The sequence below is a fragment of the Pristis pectinata genome, chromosome 9, assembly GCF_009764475.1.
Source record: "Pristis pectinata isolate sPriPec2 chromosome 9, sPriPec2.1.pri, whole genome shotgun sequence".
In the NCBI taxonomy this organism is placed as follows: Eukaryota; Metazoa; Chordata; class Chondrichthyes; order Rhinopristiformes; family Pristidae; genus Pristis; species Pristis pectinata.
The window spans coordinates 6,385,375-6,408,373 of NC_067413.1; the positions used below are offsets into that span (position 1 = coordinate 6,385,375).

The 22,999-nt window shown below is 43.6% G+C and overlaps 2 protein-coding genes and 1 non-coding gene across 3 annotated transcripts in view; 1 reads left to right on the top strand and 2 right to left on the bottom strand.

Annotated features, from left to right (window-relative positions):
- LOC127574430 (matrilin-2-like) overlaps positions 1–14,333 on the top strand; it is a 28,628-nt gene extending 14,295 nt beyond the window's left edge. The window contains exons 7-11 of the mRNA XM_052023438.1: positions 1,572–1,694; positions 6,313–6,726; positions 7,977–8,129; positions 10,775–10,867; positions 13,651–14,333. Coding sequence (XP_051879398.1) covers positions 1,572–1,694; positions 6,313–6,726; positions 7,977–8,129; positions 10,775–10,867; positions 13,651–13,706 — 839 coding nt within the window. The 3' untranslated portion in view covers positions 13,707–14,333. The remainder of the gene's footprint in view (positions 1–1,571; positions 1,695–6,312; positions 6,727–7,976; positions 8,130–10,774; positions 10,868–13,650) is intronic.
- A 141-nt stretch (positions 14,334–14,474) lies between these two features.
- rpl30 (ribosomal protein L30) lies at positions 14,475–19,340 on the bottom strand. The gene is made up of 4 exons (XM_052023505.1): positions 19,150–19,340; positions 16,921–17,066; positions 15,044–15,174; positions 14,475–14,573 (listed from the first exon to the last, which is right to left on the bottom strand). The coding sequence occupies exons 1-4, from the start codon at positions 19,168–19,170 to the stop codon at positions 14,524–14,526; spliced, it is 348 nt and encodes a 115-aa protein (XP_051879465.1). The 5' UTR covers positions 19,171–19,340; the 3' UTR covers positions 14,475–14,523.
- On the bottom strand, positions 14,760–14,889 carry LOC127574725 (small nucleolar RNA SNORA72). The gene has a single exon (XR_007956956.1). It is a non-coding gene; the product is annotated as a small nucleolar RNA SNORA72 (small nucleolar RNA).
- Positions 19,341–22,999: the final 3,659 nt, after the last annotated feature.

Consider the following 22,999-nt stretch of genomic DNA (forward strand, 5'->3'; position numbering starts at 1 on the left):
GAGTTGGGCCGAAGGGCCTGTTTTCCATGCTGTATAGCTCTGTCAGTTTTCAATCATGTCTCTTGCTTTCCTTCTGAGAACGTGTAACTGTTTCACCAATAGCAGAGCTCTCTTGAGGTTAGAGTACTTGGGGATATGGAATCAAACCTTAGTTAAGCCGCATCTGGAGTATTGCATTCAGTTCTGGTTGCCCCATTATAGGAAAGATGTGGAGGCTTTGGAGAGGGTGCAGAAGAGGTTTACCAGGATGCTGCCTGGACTAGAGGGCATGTGCTATGAGGAGAGGTTGGACAAACTTGGGTTGTTCTCTCTGGAGCGGCGGAGGCTGAGGGGAGATCTGATAGAAGTTTATAAGATTGTGGGAGGCATAGATGGACAGCCAGTATCTTTTTCCCAGGGTTGAAATGTCTAATACCAGAGGGCACGCATTTAAGGTGTTAGGGGGTAAGTCCAAAGATGTGAGGGGCAAGTTTTTTACACAGAGAATGGTGGGTGCCTGGAATATGCTGCCTGGGGTGGTGGTGGAGGCAGATACGATAGGAGCATTCAAGAAGCTCTTGGATAGGCACAGGAATGTGAGGGAAATGGTCGGATACGGACATTGTGTGGGCAGAAGGGATTAGTTCAGTTGGGCATTTTATTACTAAAGTAATTGGTTCAGCACAACATTGTGGGCCAAAGGGCCTGTTCCTGTGCTGTACTGGTCAATGTTCTATCTAAGTTCTAGGGTGAGCTTGAGAAACATCAGTCATGAAGTCACCGGGGTTGAAGGGGCTCCTCCTGTTCCCATGGTGTGTGGGAACAATGGCATTACTGGTGCAACTGTTTGTGAAGCAACTGTGGCTTTCAGGGTAGATATTTCCTCAAGTACACCGGCACTTGGCCGAGTTTTACCTTGGCCAAGGTACTCTGTGAGATGGAACACTGCGTTATGGTGGGAGCACTCACACTCTCAGCTTTGGTCAGGCAAGATCCAAGCCAACCAGCCCCGGCTGCAGTGAGAGCCCCTCGGAGAGTTAGTGACGAAGTCAGTGAAGGAGTGAAGTTAAGAACACTCTCCAGCTTCCAGTGTTCCTTTGTCAGGTCCAGGCACAGGAGCAGAAGGAAGTCATTGAGCCCCTGAAGCCTGTTCAATGTGAGCTTTACTGATCTGTTTCAAATAGTGGCCTGGGCAAGGGGTGAGAGCGGACTATGGTGGTGACGTAGAGAGTCTGGAACAAAAAGTCATTGGCTGACTATCTTCAGCTGTTTCATCAATGACCTTCCTTCCACCATGTTCAGAAGTGGGGCTGGGATTTAACAGGGCAATGGGCAGGCCAGGTTACGTCCAAACAAAGCTTGCACCTTATTGCACTGCACTTTCTCTGTAGCTGTGACACTTTACTCTGTACTGTTATTGTTTTTACCTGTACTGCATCAATGCACTCTGTACTAACCCAATGTAACTGCACTGTGCAATGAATTGACCTGTACGATTGGTATGCAAGACAAGTTTTTCACTGTACCTTGGTACAAGTGACAATAATAAACCAATACCAATACCAATACCACATCCTGTGTCCACGTTACAGGAACTAACTTCTGCCTTGTGGCCAGACATGGATGTGAACATGACTGTGTGAGCACTGCGGACAGTTACCTCTGCCGATGCCGGAAAGGATACATCCTTAACCCAGATGGGAAGACCTGCCAAAGTACGTCCTTCCTCTCCACCACCTCCCCCCCCCCCCCCCCCCCACCCTCACTCCCTGTTACCTTCACTTTCCCTTCAATTCTGTCCCACAAGGTTCTGGATCCATTTCTTCTAGTCCAACAATTCCTTCAATCCATTGCAACGTAAGTTCAGGATTTTATTTCTGTTTGTCATCAACAGCAAACTGATTCCCCGGTTAGATTTTGTTCTAACCCGCCCTTCAATTCTTCTTATCATATGGCTGTGGTAGCAACTTGTAGTCTGAACAAGATGGGACGGCAGGTTAGGGGAGCCAGGTCACGATATCTGCATTGGGTCCCTGGAATTTGGCCTTGTCCACTGGAAAAAATTGGAGGGGCCCATCTTTAGTTAGTTAGTTGCTACCATCACAATTAGGATGAGTTCCCATTGGTGAAATATCTCAGAACCAGAATCAGGTTTCTTATCACTGATACATGTCGTGAAATTTGTTGTTTTGCGGCAGCAGTACAGTGCAAGACATAAAGACATAAAAATTACTATAAGTTACAAAAATAAATAAATAGTGCAAAAGAGGAATAATGAGGTAGTGTTCATGGGTTCATGGACCGTTCAGAAATCTGATGGCAGAGGGGAAGAAGCTGCTCCTGAATCATTGAGTGTGGATCTTCAGGCTCCTGTACCTCCTCCCCGGTGGTAGTAATGAGAAGAGGGCATGTCCCGGGTGGTGAGGGTCCTTAGTGATGGATGCCGCCTTCTTGAGGCACCGCATCTTGAAGATGTCCTCAATGGCGGGGAGGGTTGTGCCCGTGATGGAGCTGGCTGAGTCTACAACCCTCTGCAGCCTCTTGCAATCCTGTGCATTGGAGCCTCCATACCAGGCGGTGCTGCAACCAGTCAGAATGTTCTCCACTGTACATCTGTAGAAATTTGCAAGAGTCTTTGGTGACATGCCAAATCTCCCTAAACTCCTAACGAAGTAGAGGTGCTGGCGTGCCGCCTTCATGATTGCATCAGCGTGTTGGGCCCAGGATAGATCCTCTGAGATGTTGACACCCAGGAACATGAAGCTGCTCACCCTTTCCACCGCTGACCCCTCAGTGAGGACTGGTGTGTGTTCTCCCAACTTCCTGAAGTCCACAATCAATTCCTTGGTCTTGCTGACATTGACACCACTCAACCAGCCGATCTATCTCACCCCTGTACGCCTCCTCATCGCCATCTGAGATTCTGCCAACAACAGCAGTATCATCGGCAAATTTATAGATGGCATTTGAGCTGTGCCTGGCCACACAGTCATGAGTGTAGAGAGAGTAGAGCAGTGGGGTAAGCACACATCCTTGAGGTGTGCCTGTGTTGATTGTCAGCGAGGAGGAGCTGTTACTCCCGATCCGCACTGACTGTGGAATCCCAATAAGGAAGTCAAGGATCCAGTTGCAGAGGGAGGTACAGAGGCCCAGGTTTTGAAGCTTGTTAATTAGTACTGAGGGGACGATGGTGTTGAACGCCGAGCTGTAATCCACTGCACATACATAGAGTGGATGAGCTCAAATCAAACACACCAAGATATCCAGCAGCTTAACCTTAAAGTGGAGAGTCGAAATTCAAGACAAGGTTAACTCATTAATGAGAGGACATGAAAATAAAATCCACTAGCTTTCAACTTTTGGATACTTTATAAAGTTGTGCTGATAAACAGAACTGTCCAGCTAATGATGCTCAGTGGTCTCCAACTTTATACACAGGTGAATGGGTTCCTTTGCATGAAGCCTTTCATTTGATCATCTCATTATCTGGGCCATTCTGGACACGACCAGTGACTTCTCAGCTTGGCTTTCCCCATTGCAAGCATGTAAAAGAGTGTTCATCTGAGGGGTAGGGACATGTATGAGAGAGAGGAAGGCAGTTCAACAAGCGGTCATTGACTTGAAACCTTTACTGTTTCTCTCCCCACAGATGCTGCCTGACCTGCTGAGAATTTATAGCGTTTTCCGCTTTAGATTAGATTCATAGATATTTACAACACAGGAGATCATTCGTGTTGATACAAACCAGTTTATTTCAGATTCCCAGTATATACAGCATTTTGCTTATGCATCTAGTTGATACTTGTATGTGTGGGAACAAGAAAATAAGAGTCACCATGATAAACCACTCAGTTTTTAAAGATACCTTTATTAGTCACATGTACATCGAAACACACAGTGAAATGCATCTTTTGCGTAGAGTGTTCTGGGGGCAGCCCGCAAGTGTCGCCACACTTCCGGCGCCAACATAGTATGCCCACAACTTCCTAACCCGTACGTCTTTGGAATGTGGGAGGAAACCAGAGCACCTGGAGGAAACCCACACAGGCATAGGGAGAACATACAAACTGCTTACAGACAGTGGTCGGAATTGAACCTGGGCTGTTGGCACTGTAATAGCGTTACGCTAACCACTACACTACCGCGCCTGCCTCAAGATCAAGAGGCCAGTGTTACTTTGTCTGTTGTTAATTTCCCACCAGCCACCTTCATGGTTAACAGTTTACTAGGAGGAGAAGAGATAAAAGAGGAGAGGGGGGTTCTCCTTGAAACCTACTGGATACTGAAAGGCCTGGATAGAGTGGACGTGGAGAGGATGTTTCCATCAGTAGGAGAGTCTAGGATCTGAGGGCACAGGCTCAAGGATAAAGGGAGGTCCCTTTAAAACTGAGATGAGGAGAAATTTCTTCAGTCAGAGGGTGGTGAATCTGTGGAATTCGTTGCCACAGAGGGCTGTGGAGACCAAGTCACTGGGTGTATTTAATTGATTGATAGGTTCTTGATTGGTAAAGGGGGTTAAGGGTTACGGGGAGAAGGCAGGAGAATGGGATTGAAAGAAAAATCAGCCATGATTGAAACACGGAGCAGACTCGATGGGCCGAATGGTCTGATTCTGCTCCTATATCTTATACTCACTCTCTGTAGGTCTGGAGTCACATGTAGATGAAAACTGAAAACTTCCATCTCCAGAGTGTGAACCAGAGAGATTTTTACAACAAGTTGATATTTTTATAGTTCAGCAGTGACGGGGTTAAGTTACCAGCCCTGCAGGGAGAGTTCTGGACCATTGATCCGGAGACGTTTAGTTCAAGTCCCACCACACCAGCAGTGGAATTTAAATTCAATTAATTAAACCTCAATGCTCTGATGTGATGAGATGATCATGCAAAAGTCCTTCACTGTACCTCGGTACACATGGCAATCATAAACCAAACCAACTTGGAATTAAAATGAAACAGCTAATCTTGGTAACAGAAAACATAAATTGATGCAAACACCCATCTGATTGCCTTCGTTGCCAGCGATATCACATCCAGTGAACAAATTATTTTTTTAAAAAATTACCTTTAGTTTATAATTTCACCCTGTTATGGTGGGATTTGAACTTGTGTTTGTGGATTGCTAATTCAGTCTTGCTTGATCACATAACCAGTAGCATAAAAGTAAGTTTTTGTATGTCAGTTAATGAGACCATTCAGACTGCCTTTCCCCCCTATGACACCCCTTCAGCTATGGATTAACTAACTACACAAAATCAGGCCACTCTCTCCCATCTCTGGGTGAGAAATTGCAGATTTAGACAACGTAAAAATCTTAGTTATGTCATATTGGTTTTTCTTCTATGAAAATCAAAAGCACTGCAGATGCTAGAAATCCGAAATAAAACAGCAAAAGCTGGAAATACCCAACAGGTCAGGCAGTATCTGTGGAGAGAGCGAGTTCACATTTCAGGTCAAAGATGGAGGGTTCGGGCAAAGGGCTTTCGACCTGAAATATTAACTCTGCTTCACTTTTCCCAGATGTTGTCTGACCTGCTGAGTGTTTCCAGCATTTGTTTTTGTTATTGGTTTTCTTCCATGTCTATTTAAATCAAGATTATTTGGATCCAGTATATACTCAATGGGCTGAATGGCCTTTTTCTGTGCCCTAACAATGATCTGCGGTGATAGTGCACCATCTGCACAGGGAACTAAAAAGCATGCAAATAAAAAATGGCATTGAGTGCAGGAGCTGGGAATTTATGTTACAGTTATATAAGACATTGGTGAGGCCTCGCTTGGAGTATCGTGTACAGTTTTGGTCACCCTGTTATAGGAAAGATGTTATTAAACTAGAAAGAGTGTAGAAGAGATTTACCAGGATGTTGCCTGGACTTGGGGGCCTGAGTTACAAGGAGAGGCTGTGTAGACTAGGACCTTATTCCCTGGAACAGGGGAGATAGAGGGATATAAGATCCTGAGGGGCATAGACAAGGTGAAAGCACATAGTCCTTTTCCCATAGAGGGGCTGCTAAAAACAAGAGGGCATAGGTTTAAGATCAGAGGCGAGAGATTTAAAAGGGACATCAGGGGCAGCTTCTTCACGCAAAGGGTGGTGCGTATTTGGAAATGAGCTGCCAGCAACAGTGGTTGACATTAGCAACGTTTAAAAGCCATCTAGATAAGTGCATGGATGGGAGAGGTTTAGAGGGCTATGGGCCATGGGACTAACTCGATGGGCAACACAGGCAGCATGGTCAAGTTGGGCCAAAGGACCTGTTTCTGTGCTGTGTGAGCCTAAGACTCTAAATGTTTCAGAGCACTTAATGTGTCTTCTTATGTCTGGCCCCTGTAGAGTGTAGCAGTAGAACAATGGACCTCGTCTTCATCATCGATGGATCTAAAAGACTTGGAGCACAGAACTTCCAGTCGGTGAAGCAGTTTGTCAACAACATCGTGGATGCATTGGAAGTTGCACCGAATGCAACTCGGGTGGGCCTGGTGCAGTATGCTACTAAAGTCCAAACTGAATTTCCTCTCAGACGCTACAGCACTGCCAACGAAATCAAGGCAGCCGTGGGCCGGACAAAATATGCACCTCAGGGATTCAGGTCAGGGCAGGATCTGAGGCAGCTCTTCAAGCACAGCTTCAAGGTGGCTGAAGGAGCTCGAGCCCTTTCTCAGAACATCCCGAGGGTGGCGGTTGTCTTCACCGATGGGTATGCGCGAGGCAACATAGCAGAATGGGCAACTAAAGCAAAGCAGAACGGTAATGTGTCCTGTCGCTGTGGCCAATAAAGGATGTTTTCCCATAGGAAAATACTGCAGGTGGGACCATTCTAACCAACACACCGGTGCTGGTATTTGGAAACAGCTCCCCAATTAATCCTGCCTGCTCTCCCCCTCACGATCTACCTTGTTGTGACCTTGCACCTTATTCCACTGCACTTTCTCTGTAGCTGTGACACTTTACTCTGTACTGTTATTGTTTTTACCTGTACTATATCAATGCACTCTGTACTAACCCAATGTAACTGCACGGTGTAATGAATTGACCTATACGAATGTTATGCAAGACAAGTTTTTCAGTGTACCTCGGTACAAGTGACAATAACAAACCAATACCAATACCAATACGACCTTGTATTATCTTCAAGAATTTATCCAATTCCCTGTTAGAGAGCAATACAGCACAGAAACAGGCCCTTCGGTCCAACTTGTCCATGCTGACCAAGATTCCAATCTAAGATAGTCCCATATCCCTCTAAACCTTTCCTATCCATGTATCTGTCTAATTTATTAATGTACCTGTGTCAACCACTTCCTCTGGCAGCTAGTTCCATATACGCACCATCCTCTGCGTGAAGAAGTTGCCCCTCAGGTCCCTATTAAATCTTTCCCCTCTCACCTTAAACCTATGCCCTTTAGTTCTTGATTCCCCAACCCTGGGAAAAAGACTGTGTGCATTCACCCTATCTATGCCCCTCACAATTTTACACCTCTCTATAAGATCACCCCTCATTCTCCCCTCCTCTATAACGCAGCCCCTCGAGTCCTAGCAAAATCCATGATTTTGTACGAGGTATAAGGTCACCCCTCGGTCTCCTACGCACCAAGTAATAAAGTCCTAGCCTGCCCATCCTCTCTCAATAACTTAGGCCCTCGAGTCCTGGCAACATTCTTGCAAATCTTCTTTTCATTCTTTCCAGCTTAAACATGTCTTTCCTGTAACAGGGTGACCAAAACTGTACACAATACTCCAGGTGCAGCCTCATCAGTGCCTTGTACTACTGCAATATAATGTCCCAACTCCTATACTCAGTGCCCTGACTGATGAAGGCCAACGCGCAAAACACCTTCTTCGCCACCCCGTCTACCTGTGACGTCACTTTCAGGGAACTACGTACTTGTACTCCTAGGTTGAAAGTATCATGTGCATCTGCTTCCCCTGCAGAACTGTTAACGTTGGCTCAATGGAAAGAGAGGGAAGGTATAATGTTTATTAATCTGTCTCAACAGGTATCAACATTTATGCTGTTGGGGTTGGGAAGGCAGTTGAAGAAGGACTACAACAAATTGCTTCGTTTCCTCAGGATGAACACTTATATTACACAAAGAACCCCAGGTCCATGGCTGAAATTGCAGAGAAAGTGAAAGCTCAGATTTGCAAAGGTACTTCATGTAACATGCACCAGCATTTCTTTTTGATTTCCCTAAAAGAATCATGGCAAAACCACTGCCAGAGGCAAGGCAGATAGATCTCTGGATGGGGCCAGGCTAAAATACACAAAAACATAATAAGTAGCAGTACGATGCTTGGCCCTTCAACTCTGCTCTGCCATTCACCAAGATCGTGACTGATTCCTCTACCTCCAATATCACCATATCCTCCATTCCTTCAATATGCAGTAATTCGTGTTTTGAATTAATTCTATCACTGAGCCTCCATTGCAAAGAGAATTCCAAAGCTTCACCATCCTCTGAGAGAAAAAACCTATCAGAAAGAATAGTCTTGAATGGTCTATCCTTTCTTACTGAAACTGTGATACCTGGTTCAAGACTCCCCCCATAAAAAGGGGAGACATCCCATCCTTCCCACAACACCCATTTGAGGCCTGTAAGGATTTTGTAAATTTGAATGAGATCTCATTTTTCTGAACCCCAGAGACTACAATCTTAGTCTGCTCAATCTCTCAAGAAGCAAACTCGCCGCCCCTAGGACCAATCTAGTGAATTTTTGCTGCACTACCTCTATCCGTTCCTAGGTAAGGAGAGCAAAACTCTACCCAATACTCCAGGTGTGACCCCACATAGAGCCACAATAGAGTCATACAGCCATACAGCATGGAAACAGGCCCTTCGGCCCAACTGCTCCATGCTGGCCAAGGTTCTCATCTAAGCTAGTCCCATTTGCCCATGTTTAGCCCATATCCCTCTGAACCTTTCCTATTCATGTACCTGTCCAAGTGCCTTTTAAATGGTTTTAATAGAACATGGAACAGTACAGCACAGGAACAGGCCCTTTGGCCCATGATGTTTTGCTGAAGTAATTAAATGCCTAACTAATGCCTTCTGTCTACACAATGTCCATCTCCCTCCATTCTCTGTACATCCATGTGCCTATCTAAGAGCCTGTTAAACAGCTCTATCGTATCTGCCTCCACCACCACTCCTGGTAGTGCATTCCAGGCACCCACCACTCTCTGTGTAAAAAAATTTGCCCCTTCCACATAATTGCAGTGGAATTACCCCTGTACTCTAATCCTCATAATAAAGGGCAACATACCACTTGTCTTCCTAACTGTTGGTGCGTCTGAATGGCTGATTGTACACAAGGACATCAAGGTTACTTTGAGTATCAACATTACCCAATCCCTCACCATTTAAATGAAGTACTTTGCCTTTCTGTGTTGTACACCAAAGTGGATACCACCACAATTTTCCACATTGTATTGCATCTGCCACACTCTTGCCAAACCACTCATCTTGTCTTCGAAGTGCCTTCACGTGGTCCTCCATACTCACAATCCCACCCAATTTCGTATCATTGGCAAACTTGGCAACATGACATTTGGTCCCTTCAGTTAAATCATTATGTAGATCAGGCACAGCTGGCGCCCAAGCACGACCTGTTGTATCTCACTGGGCACAGCCTGAGAAAGATCTGCTCATTCCCAATTTTTATTTTCTGTCTGATTACCAGTTCTCAATCCATGTCAGTATATTACTCCAGCTTCTTCATTGAGCAACTCCCTGTGTGGAACCTTATCAGGAGCTTTCCAAATCTGGAAATGCATCATATCCACGGGCTCCACCTTATTATTCCACTAGTCACAGCCCCAAAGAACTCCAGATTACTTCACCTATTTATGGCTTTTCATGCACACGTGTATTTCTGAAGGCAAATTGCAAATTTAAGGCCAAAAAGCTTGTAAAAGGAATCATGCAAATTCTAGTATATGGAAAGATTGCATAAACTTAATACATTTAAGGAATTTGAGGCAAGGAACAGAAGGTTACGGAGACAGGATTGGTGAAGGTAATTAGAGTGATGAGTCTAGCCCAGTTATCCCAATGGCCTATTGCTGGGCTTCAGAACCTCTCCGAATGGGGGCAAAATTTTTAGTGATGTACAAGCAGGCCATTATGATGTGGGACAGGTTTTATGGGCCACCTGTTTTATTTCCCCCTCAACCATTATTTTCACAAATACTCCTCCATTGTGTAACTAATGAACTAGGGTCATTTGAAAGTCAAAGTAAAAAATAAATATGCCCAGAAGTCATCTCAGTAGAGGCATAAAATGTGGAACCAAAGAACCCCAAACATGGTGTGCAGCCGCCAATTGACGCATTGCTGCTCAGGATACCTGCAGAGGTTTAAAGTCTCCACTTATGCAACATTTACACAAGAGCAGATTGTATGTCCTCCCCAGGTTACGAATGCCCAACTTACGTGCAGCCCGTTCATGTGAGCATGTGGGAGACAGCGGGGATTTGACAACTGCTACGGGGCTGCAGGCATCTTCTGCTGTGTGGGAACGGGGCGTTTCCAAATGCCTTCTCTCCCACCCCACTCGAGCCATAACAAGCTGGGGCTGGGTTGAGCTGAGAACATTGAGCAGACTCACTCACTCACTCCAGCGGCTGCTCACGCTCCCATTACTGCTGTTTCTGTGATCCTCTCACACACACACACAACTGCTGTTCATTTCTGATACAGATAGTTCGGGTTACAAACAGTTCTCAGGAACGAAACCCTGTTGTAACCTGGGGACTGCCTGTAATGCTGTAACGTATGTTTTTAATTGTTTACAGGAAATCCATCAGTTGGGGATCAATGCAAGTGCCAAGCAGTTATGGCTTTCCGGATTCAAGCTAATGAAGAAATACAAAGATTAACCAAGAAATATATCCTTTGATGTGCAAAATTTAGATTGTGTTCACCCATGTTTATGATGTATGTCTTTTGATATTATGGTGGTTATAAGCCTTTTGGGTCCCAGGATGTCAGTGAGGCATGGGGATGGATCAAAGGGTCAATGTTAACTCTGCAGGACTAAGAATAGTCATTGTGGTAGAGATGAAACCATGTGCAATGCAAATGAACCAGACAACAGGTCTTGGAGGAAGATGGTGACAGTGAATTGTAAAAGTAACAAGGATTTTAAAGAAAACTCAGTCAACACCCAGAGACTTAGGGGTGGTTCCTAAAGGAAGTCATAACTGCCTTTTTGGCTCCTTCCAATAGCATCTTTGTAATCTATTCAGAGGAGATTCTGATCACAATCCCCACTGGCAGGTGATTGCATCAGACAAAACAGCAACCAAGCAAATAAAATATCACTCCACTATAGTAAAGATGTGATAGCACTGGAGAGGGTGCAGAGATTCACCGGGATGTTGCCTTGGGATGGAGCATTTTAGTTATGAGACTGGAGTGGCTGGGTCTGTTCTCCCTGGAGCGGAGGAGGTTAAGAGGAGAGTTGATTGAGGTATATACAATTATGAGGGGTATAGATAAGGTAGACTGCAGGAAACTTTTTCCCATATCTGAGGTAGATAAAACTAGGGAACACAAGTTTAGGATAAGGGAGAAGAGATTAAGCAGGGATATGAAGGGGACCTTCTTCACCCAGAGAATTGTAAGTGAATAAAACATATGTCCTGCTCCCTCCTTTACTCTAAGAATCATAAATTACTTGTTGCCTTGGTGCAAGGAAAGGAACAGCCATAAATGTAGAACTAGAAATACAACAGAACACGAAGGAAGCAAATCAGGCAGCACTTGTTCAAGCTGCCCTCCACTTTTCTTCATGCAGCCAATTCTGGTCAAAATTATTCATTGTGCCTAACGCATCCTCTATATTCCCATTATAAGTCTTTACACCTCAGGCTTAAATACTTTAGTTTGATTTAATTTAGGGATTTTTTTGTTATCTGTAAGAGCAAAAAGATTTAATAGCCTGTGTCTGGGGGGGGGGGGGTTCCAATTAATGAAAATTTAGAAGGATCTCAACTTATTTCAGAGTGGGAGGGTTTTGGAATTGCCTCAGAAATGATTGATTCTTACACAAAAAGATTTGCACAAGTTTCTTGAAGTATTTAAGAATTCAATTAAAGATGGGAAAAGACCATCTGGTAAAGTACGCATTTCAAAAAAGATTTGCTAATTTTAAGTTGCTATTTTTCAAAATTTAAACTGAAGAGACATTCACAACAGGAAGCAATATGTCTGCACCCCTAGTGGTTTAAGTTGTATCCAGTACAAAGTACAAATACTTAAAAGGAAGTAGCCAGTGTTCCTTGAAACCTCAAAGGTTCATCCTCTGAATGATTGCAGCGCAGTATTTTCCCGCCATGTCCAGCTGGTTCTCTTATGGTTGTTTGTGCACTCACTGACTTTTCTTCTTGGTCATGCTCGGTCTTGCTGACTAGCATATTTTCTTTGATCCTACAATGACCATCTTACCACTGGTCCCTGAAAATTGCCAGTCACTAGCCCTGATTCTTCATTTACAGATCCAGCTACTCTCTACCACCCTTGTTTACTTTCTCATACATTGAGCTACTTCTTGAAAGGGACCCACATATGTTGTCTAGTATTCTGTCACAAACAGCTTTTGCTTCAGTAACAGTCCTTTGGTTGTTTCAATCCTTGTTCCCTTAATCAATACACTACCCCTAATTTACTCGTTCCATGTCCCATGTTTCACTAAACCTACTGGGAGCACTCTAAAGTCCCAGGTGCTCTGGGTCTCCTAAAGTACCACATCCAACTTAGTGTCTTGACCTTCAGTCTGCTGTGTTTTAAGATAATTGTTTCAGCATACTCTTTGCATTTTCCTGTAACTCAACTTTTCAGTTGAGTTACAGGGAAAGGTCGAACAGGTTAGGACTTTATTCCTTGGAACGTAGAAGAATGAGGAGAGATTTGATAGAGGTTTACAAAATTATGAGGGGTATAGATTAGGAGAGATAAGTACAAGAGGACATAACTTTACAGTGAAAGGTTTAGGGGAAACTTCACTCAAAGAGTGGTGGGAGTGTGGAAAGAGCTGCCATCTGACATGGTAAATGCGGGCTCACTCTTAAGTTTTAAGAATAAATTGGATAGATACATGGGCGGGAGAGGTCTGGAGGGTTATGGACTGGGTGCAGGTCAATGGGACTAGCAGAATAAAATTTCAGCACAGACTAGAAGGGCCGAATGGCCTGTTGTGTGCTGTACTGTTCTATTAACATTGTTTTGATTTAGCTGACAAGCATGCATTGCTTCTCAACTTTATGCCATTTTAGTACATACTGTTTTTACTTTAACATACTGCTCTAAGTACTTCAGACTTGTACATCTGAAATATCTCACATACACCATCCCTCCACCCATTTACATTAGCTATACTACAGCCAACACGTTTTGCCTCAGAAGGCAACCTACACCACCAGCCCAGCTCTTAACTGAAGGCATTTTAGATCTACACTCAGGTTTGTAAAGCTATCAAGTAGAAATAACCAATAAAGGTTTCCAATGTGAAGGCAGTTATTTGCATTCATTCCAAATTAAGCCAGTCTTAAGTTACAAAACCTGAATTCACTGACCTTTGCATTTAAAATTTAAGCAGATTTTATTTATTCAATTTTGGGATACAGGCATTATTTAAAAAAATAACTCCAGCTCCTTAACTAGAATCCACTGGATGAAGTGATGAAAAGACTGAAGACTGTTGAGAAGTATGTCACAGCCAAGTAAGAGCAACAAGAACAAACATTTGTCCTTTCCCCAGCTGTAACTGGGGACTGTAGCTTGACACACTGAGTTATGTTTTCCAATCAGGTAACTAAACACTGCCATTATACATATTTTATTGAATCCAACCGACAAAGGAGAAATATTACCGTCTCTACTGTGCATGTCTAAAAAACAATGTGCATGGCATTTTATATTTGTACGCCAGCTGGGCTACTGCCGACTTGTACTGTAACTTACCAAGAATGAAAACGTGCAAACTCAACCATTTGTTTTTTTATATGAAAAGCTATTGTAGGTCATTAAAACAAGCTATATTTTATGCATATCATTCGCAACCAGTTTTCCCCACAGGATAACCTTGTTTATGAAGTGATTAATATGTAATAGTTTATGCTTTTAAAGTTTATGCAAATAAAGACAGCAGAATGCAATTTATCTTTATTTTTCTTCAGCTTCATAGCCTTTCACCCCAGTAAAGACTAGTCAGCACAGCAATCTGAGCACTCAAATAATGTTGTTTCCACCCTCCCCCCCCCCCCCACCCCCCTTTCCACTCAACAATAATTGCTGTACAGTGAATATTGCAATAAAATCTTTACCTGGCCCAACTCTAATGCCGAGATACCACAACAGCAAGGAGGAATCATCAAATCAATTCTTGGATTAACTAAAACTCAAGGGAGTGCATCCTCAAAAAGTCTGATGACTTTTCAATGAAGGTCCCAAGTGCAAATTTGGAGCACATTATTAAAAATTGGAAACAGTTCATCTTTTTACTGAACAGCTTTATTTGTAAAATATTTGAGTCACAAGAAATTTATTTCTCACTGATCTGCTCCGGCATACTTCTGATGATGTCAGAATCACCTGAAAGAAAAGATCCATTAAAAGTCAAATTCATTTCACCATAGCCTTAGTTAAGTAGGTATAAACGATACAGAAAATAAGCATTGCACCAATGACTCAAAGTCAATTTGTATTTGTTCCATTCCATTTAGAACCAAGGCTTTTTGTCCTATAGATAAAGTTTCAAGGCATAATGCAATAAACTCAAGTTGTTGCTGGCAAATATTACAACAGAACTTGAAGTAGTCCTGTGGACAACAAGCACAGCATTAATCTAGCGAATGACTAGCCTGACTTGACTAAAGCATTAAAATCAAGCCAGCGAGAATATTCGCAATAACACAGGTAACCAATAACCAAGTGTGCAAGAGCCATTACCACATGCATGGTCTCAACATACTGTGCAAATCAATCCCACAATCTCACTGGATCAGAGAATTCAGATCCAGTAACATGCATCTGAATGTAGTCTAAGGAATTGTATAAATTACCTGGATCAATGATGGCCAGTGTGCACACCCTGTAGTATTTACCACAAGCAGTACCTAGCTCAATATTATGGCCACTGTAATGATGTACACCAGTCTTGGCTAACATGGCATAGTATTCAATTTCTGATTTCCTGAAACAAATACAATATACCGTCAAAACAGTATCAAAATACAAACTTTTATCAAGATATGGCTGCCCATTAGCTCAATCGAAAGCAAAATGCACCAACTACAGGTGACTGTCAAAGTCACCAGGCTTTATATCTGAAAATAATTTCTCTATTTGAAATATTTTAACATAATTTTACATAATGGATGCAACAAATTCTGTTCAGACATCAACGTGCCTTGTTTGTATAAATCAAATACAAACTATACATAGCCAGGTGAATTAGTTTGACATCAAGTTATGGCAATCCAATTGTAATATACGCCAAGATGACTAAAAATAACACTCAAGGTCAACGCAAAAGAACAAAACCTTTAAGTCAAAATCCCCACCAAAATGGCTGAATCAGTGGCAGTCATTACATAGTTCCAACTTGTGAATTCCAATTAGAACCCCATCAATCAACTATTCACAATCTATGACTTGGTTCAAGGGACTGAATATAACGTAGCCAAATTTGCTGATGATACAAAGATAGATGGGTTAGCAAATAGTAAGGAAGATGTGATTATCTACTTTGGAAGGAGGAATGGTGAAGCAAATTTAACCAGTTGTACTACAAACTGTTGCAGTACAAAGAAACCTGGAAGTCATACTGCATGAAACACAAAGGGTTGGTATACAGTGACAGCAAGTAATTGTTGAGTAACGTTGGCCTTTACTGCAGGGGGTAAGGAGTATAAACAAAGATTTTAATGCTACTTTACAGGGTGCAGGTGAGACTGCACCAGGACGACTGCATTCTGGTTTGTTCTCCTTATGCATGGATATACTTGCATTGGTGGAAGTGCAGAGAGGGTTCACTGATTTTTGGGAGGAAGAGATTGATGTATGAAGAGAGGCTGCCTTTATACTCACTGGAATTTAGAAGACAAGCATGATCTTATGAGAGATACAAGATTCTGAGGGGAACTAATATAACAGATCCCAAGAGATTGCTTCCCTTATGGGGGGGGGTTTCTGGACCCAGGGGATTGGTTCAGAATAAACCATTGCCCAGTTCTTCTTTTATCAGATGGTCATGAATCTTTGCAATTCGCTACCTGAGAGAGCTGTGGAGGCAGTCATTAAATATATTCAAAGTGGAGATTGACAGACATTTGAACTTTAAGAATGAGGGGGTATAGGAAGAGAGAGATGTTGAGGCCAAGGCAGGATCAGCCATGATCTTATTGAATGACACAGCAGGCTTAAGGAGCCAATTATCCTGCTTCAGTTATTTGTTCAACCTGGAATGTTAGTGCTGGTTCTCTCAGATGCTGCCTGAAAAAGCAATTTTTTAAAATATATTTCAGTAACTCATCATCCCCTTCTTCTTATATCTCTACAATTTTTTTCTCCTTTTCTAGTAATTGGAGAATTTGTTCCCTCCCACCTACCCCTCTCCCAGTGATGCCTTGTTATTCACTCCACTGTAACACCATTTCAGTGAGCACCACCACTGCTGCATTATTCAATCTTTCCAGGTCTTCATCCTATCAGAGACATCTCATTTTGTTTTTCCACTTCATTTCACTCTCCAATTTTAAACACAATTTATTTTTAACTTTTAAAAGTTCCAGTAGGTATTCAACATGAAACACTAACTTTTCCTCTCTCCAGATGCTGACTTGCTGAGAGTTTTGTTTTTCTTTCTAAATTGCAATATATCTGGTCAAAAATGAGACAAAAATAACGGACAGCATCATCTCAAAATGCTGCAACTCACCTCAAGGCTGGACAGTTGTTGGCAAGAATAACCAGCTTGGCTTTGCCTTGACGAATCATTTTCAAAGTCTGTTTGTAACCCAGCACATATTTACCACTTTTCATTACCAGCTGAAGCCTGGAATTGATGGATTCCAAAGACTTTTTCTGCATTAAAAAAAAGTGTCATTATGATAACTAGAAATACAATCAGAGTGCAAATTAAAAACAGAACCAGCTCCAAGACACCTGAAATTTTCAAATGATTTGATGGCCAATACCTCTCAAAATGCAGACACCAGATCTAATAAATTAGATGAACAAACACACTTAGATCCCGTGTCATTATTTCAATGGGGATTTTAGGCAGACAGATTAGGAATCAAAGTTGAGAATAATTCAATTAATTTGCTTTAACCATTCATGTGCATTTAATTATTTTTACTTTATATTTATTTTATTCAAATTAAATAGCTCTGAATGGCAGATATTTTAAAAACTACAGTGCTTTCTGGCCAGCAAAATAATGCATTCTCTACCCCATAAAATTGTGGAGGCAGAATCATTGAATACATTCAAGAAGCAGATCTGACAGACATTTGAACTACAAGGGAGTCAAGGCATGGAGTGAGCATGGTCGAGAGTGAATTGACCATGAATGACAGTGCCATCTTCAAGGACCGACTGGGTTGCTCCTACTTATGTTCTTATTGAAGTCATTACCCACTCTTACACTGGCTTTGCACTTGGCCCAACTGACTTCAAGGCAGCTGTGAGCAGATAAGGGGAACTAGGACTGGCCAGTCACCACCAGTCTCGGCTACAGCAATGGGGTCCTATTCCCTTCAACTGAATCTCCAGAATGTTCCACGATCATTCCAGACTATAGAGCAAAGGCCTGGTCTCTTCACTGATAACCATCTTAAACCTTCACAAGCAACAGCCTCACTTACAAAATGCCATCTCGTCTCCAACTTGCCCAGATTCCTATGTCTGAACTTCTCTAGCCTTCAGACAGATTTCAGGGAGAGGGCCTTGGGTGAAATAGTGTAGGCTTTGGAGTAAGTGAGCGACAACCTCCACTTGGGGATCAGAAGGGAACGAGACTCCTAGCCTCAAACAAGGTTGGCACTTTTCTTGAAGGATTATCAGTACAAATAATGTTTAACAGGGAAAATCACTACCCAATTTCCCATGATACCCAGTTAAATCCAGTCTGAAGGTCAATGACCACACATTACTATTGAAAACTTCACTCAATTGAAACTACATAGCTCTAAATATCTTTGTCAAACCTATATTGCGCTTTGGCCAAAGGATAACACCTCTATGCATAAATTAATCACATGCCACTCCATTAAATCTTCTCTGCACTACCAGAGATCTTGGCACCCTAAGAGTGAACAAAACAATCCAGCAGAGACCTTGGTTGATTTATAACCCCGGATCTCCTCTCAGGGTAGAAATGTCAGAGTTATACAGCACAGAAACAGGCCCTTTCACCCAACTCATCCATGCCAACCAATGTCAAATACTAGAGGGCATGCATTTAAGGTGAGAGGGTAAAAGCCTGAAGGAGATGTGCAGGGCAAGTTTTTTCTTACTTACACAGAAAGTGGTAGGTGCCTGGAACAGGCTGCCAGAGGGAAGAGGTGGAATCAGATACAATAGAGATGTTTAATGGGCACTTGAATATGCAGGGAATAAAGGGATATGGATCACATACAGGCAGATGGGATTAGTTTCATTCAGGCACAGACATGGTGGGCCGAAGGGCCTGTTCCTGTGCTGTACTGTTCCGTGTTCTGATAGATTTTTAGACCCTAAAGGAATCAAGGGATATGGGGACAGCCCAGGACAGTTGTGTTGTATGGATCCTGAACTGACCTGTCCCACTGTCCCCTCTGGAGAGAGGAAGAGGCTGGTCCCTGCGGCCTCTCTACCCGCCATCACCCTCACCAAGCCCTCCCGCCCCCCCTCTAGGGCTCCCGGGACCCTTCAGCCCCAAGCGGTGGGAGATGATGGGAACTGGAACCGACGCCACCCGGCGGGACACCCGCCCCCACCCCTCCCTCCCTCCCTCCCGGCGGGACCGCTGGGCGGCGGCGGGGGGGGGGGGGGTGCTGGTTGGAGGGTGCTGCGGGCCGGGCCGGGGTGAGCCGCCCCCCCCGGGCCGGGCCGGGCCGCGCCGCCGCCTCTCCACGTGAACCAGGCCCGGGGGGGGGGGGGGGGGCGGAGGAAGGAGACTCACCGTCTTCTTTGCCGCCACCATGGTGTCCGCTGCGTTTCCCGCCTGAACCCCCGGCGACTGGACTAACGTTAGGAGCGAGCCGTGAGGCGAGGGAGCGGCGGAGGGAGGTGAGGGAGCGGCCGGCGGGCGGACGGAGCCGAGCGGCGAGGCAACCCTGAGATGGCGGCCGGGAGAAAGGAAGGGCCGTCCCACAATCCCCCGCTTTCAGCCGGCGGGTTGACGTCACTGCGTATGCGGCGGGGAGGGGGCGAACCACATGACCCGCCCGGCACCATGGCAACCCCAAGCCAAGGCCCAAATTTTAGGCTTAACGTCAAATTTAAATGTTTAATTTCTTCCACATACTTTGTACTTCTTGGGTTTTAAGGTTTGCAGTTTTGCTAAATGGCACTGATGCAGCTGGTGGAAGGATTGCAGGTTAGTTTTACTTTTTAAAAAATATTAGGCAGCATTGACTGAATGCATCAAGAATAAGGTGCAAACTAGTCAAAAAAGTCAAAGTCGAGTTTATTGTCATGTGCACAAGTACATGTGTGCACCGGTGCGATGGAAAACTTCTTTGCAGCAGCATTACAGGCACTTAGCATCTGATAAGCAGTATTGACAAGAAAAACAAAACTTAAACATTAATTATACACAATTTTTACAAGAAAGTTCTTTCCTAGTTCCGTCCAGATGGTACTGCAAGCCAAAAGTCATGAATTAGCTGCACAGAGAGTTGTGGACACAGCCCAGTCTATCACGAAAACCAGCCTTCCCTCCAATGGCCCTCATCAATTTTTACAGACGCAGCATCTTAATAAATGCAAAACAGCTTAGTATGGCAAATGATTTCACCAAGACTGCAAGAAATTGCAGTGAGTTGTGAACACAGCGCAGTCAATCACAAAAACCAGCCTCCCCTCCATTGACTCTGTCTATACTTGATGCCTCAGGAAAGCAACCAACATTATCAAGGACCCCTCGCACCCCAGTCACTCTCTCTTCTCCCCCCTCCCATCAGGCATCAACTTGAAAATATGCACCACCAGGCTTAAGGACAGCTTCTATCCTGATGTTATAAGACTCTTGAACGGACCTCCTGTATAGTAAAGATGAACCCTTGATTTTTCAATCTACCTCATCGTGGCCCTTGCACTTAACTTTCCTCCTGCACTTTCTCTGTAACTGTATTCTATGTTCTGTCATTTCTTTTCCTTTTGTATTAACTTGATGTACTTATGTACTTTTGGTACATGTGACAATAATGAACCAATTACCATTGCATGTACAGCAGCAGTGGCTCTAAAAATAATTCCCCTGTAATCCTGTTGCCAAAATGTTATCGTCACACCTTCACATGAAATTGCAGAGACATAACTGCCCTTTTTATCTCTTTCTACCATCCAGGGATCCAAGCAACCCACCAACGAGTCCATAGAGCACCACCTTCCCCACTGTGGAAGGGTCAGCAGACACTGCACAAGACTCTCCTGTCATCTTCGAGCCCATGGGACCAAATTGGAAGCAAGTCATCCTTGACCCCTGCCTCCCCCCCCCCCCCCCCAAGGGACTAAGAAGAAGAAGCATTTTACAGCAAAACTACTGACATTCACTGCCACAATAACTTAAAGCTGAGAGTAAATTTGGGGTCTTCATACATATGTAGGTTCACACAGAAATCCTGAAGTCTCTGTCAGTGGTTCTGCACTGTTTGCAGAGTTCCACGCTGTAATTGAGGGGAATTACTTCAACTGACATGAATTTCAGGTATTCCTGAAATGGATGTGGTATAAAATACTCCAAAAATCTTACTGCATGTAAGTGAGTTTTTAATGGCATTAAAACCCATAATTAGTGCTCGGCAAACTGTTTGGCCATAAAATTTCATGCTCAATAAATGTAATTCCCACAGTGAAATATTTGAATATATAAGGTTTTATATGGTTCCAGGGGCAAGGGATCTTTTGCTCCGTTAGACTGGAGAGGTTGGAAGTGTTCTTCTTCCAAGAAAGGAAGTTAAGAGGAGATTTGATAAAGGAATACATGATAGGTGGATTGATGGAGGGCTGTTTGGTTTGTTATTGGATTCCTGTGACCACTGATGTATCACAGGAATCGGTACTGGGACTCTTGCTTTTATTATATACATTAACTATTTGGATAGGACTGTAGAAGGTACGATTAGTAAGTTTGCAGATGACACAAAAATTGGTGGTGGTGTTGATATTGAGGAGGATAGTGGTAGGCTATAGGATGATATTCATTAATAAGAGGGCAGAGCAATGGCAGATGGAATTTAATCCTGATAAATGTGAAGTGATGCACTTTGGGAGGTCTAATAAAGGTAGAACATATACAACATATGCAAGGGTAGATCATATGGCCAGTCCAGATGAAGGGTCTCGACCCGAAATTTCAACTGTCCATTTCCCTCCATAGATGCTGCCTGACCTACTGAGTTCCTCCAGCGCTTTATGTGTTGCTCCAGGTTCCAGCATCTGCAGTCTCTTGTATCTCTAGAACATATACAATGAATGGTAGAGCCCTAGGGAGTATTGATGAACAGAGGGCCCTCGGTGTACAAGGATCCCTGAAGGTGGCAGCACAGGTAGATAAGGTGGTGAAGAAGGCATTCAGGATATTTGCCTTCATTGGCCAGGACATGGAATATAAAAGCAAGGAGGTTGAGGTACAATTTTATCCAACTTTGTTCAACCACGGCTGAAGTACTGTGTACAGTTTTGGTCACCACATTATAGGAAAGACGTAGTTGAACTGGAGAGGGTGCAGAGGCGATTTAACAGGATGTTCCCTGTGATGGAGTGTTTCAAATATGAGGAGAGACTGAACACGCTGGCTTTGCTTTCCTTGGAACGGAGGAGGCTGAAAGAGGGACCTGATGTAGGCATATAAAATTATGAAGGGCAGAGCTAGGGTGTTTAGTAGGAAACATCCCCATAACAGAGGTGCCTCAAACTAGAGGGCGTAGGTTTAAGTTAAGATGTTCAGGGGAGATCTGAGAGGGTGGTTAGAATCTGGAATGCACTGCCTGAAGGGCTGGTGGAGGCAGAGACTCTCACAACACTTAAGAAGTATCTAGACAAGCACTTAAGTTACCAAGGCACAGAGGGCAACAAACCAAGTGCTGGTAAATGGGATTACTATAAATTGGTCAGCATTGTTATGGTGGGGCAAAGGGACCCTGTGCTATGACTTCTGAAACATAATTCTTTTTCCTGTATACTGCTTCCTTTACAATTCCAACAGTTACAAATACACCGGTTACAATTACAATGTTTAAAAGACATTTGGACAGGTACACGGATAGGAAAGGTTTAGAGGGATATGAGCCAAACGCAGGCAAATGGGACCAGCTTAGATGGGCAAATTGGTCAGCATGGACTAGTTGGGCTGAAGGGCCTGTTTCTGTGCTGTACACTCTATGACTCTATTAATCATAAATCTCAAGATGTCAAATATTCTTCAATTTCACCAAAAAAACTATGCACATTCATACAGAGCATACACAGCGCATCAAAGCAATTTGCACAAACGATTCTGAATTCTTACTTTACTCCGACAGTCAAACAGGAAGTTCAAGCAATGGATTCTCCCCTCTCGGGGGAATCCTATGAAATAGAAAAAGGAGTAGTTTGTTCTGCCTCTCAAGCCTGTTCCACCATTTAGCAGGATCGGGGCTGATCTTCTAGATTCATAGGGTTATACAGCATGGATTCAGTGCATCAGTACATCAATGCATTCCCACTCTGTCTCTATATCCTTTGAAGAAGTGTCAAAAATCCATTGATGTTGACCCTGACGATACTTAATGATGAAACATCAACACCCTTCTGGAATAGAAAACTCC

What these genes read in the sequence shown, in the direction of transcription:
- rpl30 (XM_052023505.1), bottom strand. Translation starts at nt 19,170, where the DNA reads ATGGTGGCGGCAAAGAAGACG. An exon ending in TGGTGGCGGCAAAGAAGACG is followed by an intron (nt 17,067 to 19,149) that starts GTGAGTCTCCTT and finishes TTTTTAATGCAG; the next exon opens with AAAAAGTCTTTGGAATCCAT. An exon ending in ACTGGCCATCATTGATCCAG is followed by an intron (nt 14,574 to 15,043) that starts GTAATTTATACA and finishes CTTTTCTTTCAG; the next exon opens with GTGATTCTGACATCATCAGA.